Source organism: Carlito syrichta, unplaced genomic scaffold (assembly GCF_000164805.1).
Source record: "Carlito syrichta isolate Samal-C Ts95f unplaced genomic scaffold, Tarsius_syrichta-2.0.1 Scaffold143959, whole genome shotgun sequence".
NCBI lineage: Eukaryota > Metazoa > Chordata > Mammalia > Primates > Tarsiidae > Carlito > Carlito syrichta.
This window is the reverse complement of record NW_007088055.1, coordinates 23,164-23,376: the sequence shown is the minus strand read 5'-3', so window position 1 is coordinate 23,376 and position 213 is coordinate 23,164. Positions and strand designations below refer to the sequence as shown.

At 72.3% G+C, this 213-nt stretch overlaps 1 protein-coding gene across 1 annotated transcript in view; it reads right to left on the bottom strand.

Annotated features, from left to right (window-relative positions):
* ZNF784 (zinc finger protein 784) overlaps nucleotides 1-213 on the bottom strand; it is a 3,886-nt gene that overhangs the window by 2,044 nt on the left and 1,629 nt on the right. Inside the window, exon 3 of the mRNA XM_021708709.1 lies at nucleotides 6-209. Within this exon, the coding sequence (XP_021564384.1) occupies nucleotides 6-209 (204 nt within the window). The remainder of the gene's footprint in view (nucleotides 1-5; nucleotides 210-213) is intronic.

The following is a 213-nucleotide window of genomic DNA, read 5'->3' as shown; positions in this document are numbered from 1 at the left end:
GCTGCCGGCTGGCCCCCCGAGTCCCCCAGGCCCGGGCCCGGCCCGTGGAAGTGGGTGCGCTGGTGCTTGCGGAAGTTGGAGGAGTTGTTGAAGGTGCGGTCGCACAGGGCGCAGCGGAAGGGGCGCTCTCCCGTGTGGATGCGCGCGTGGCCGCTCAGCACGGACGACTGCGTGAAGCCCTTGCCGCAGACGCCGCAGTGGTAGGGTCGCTCG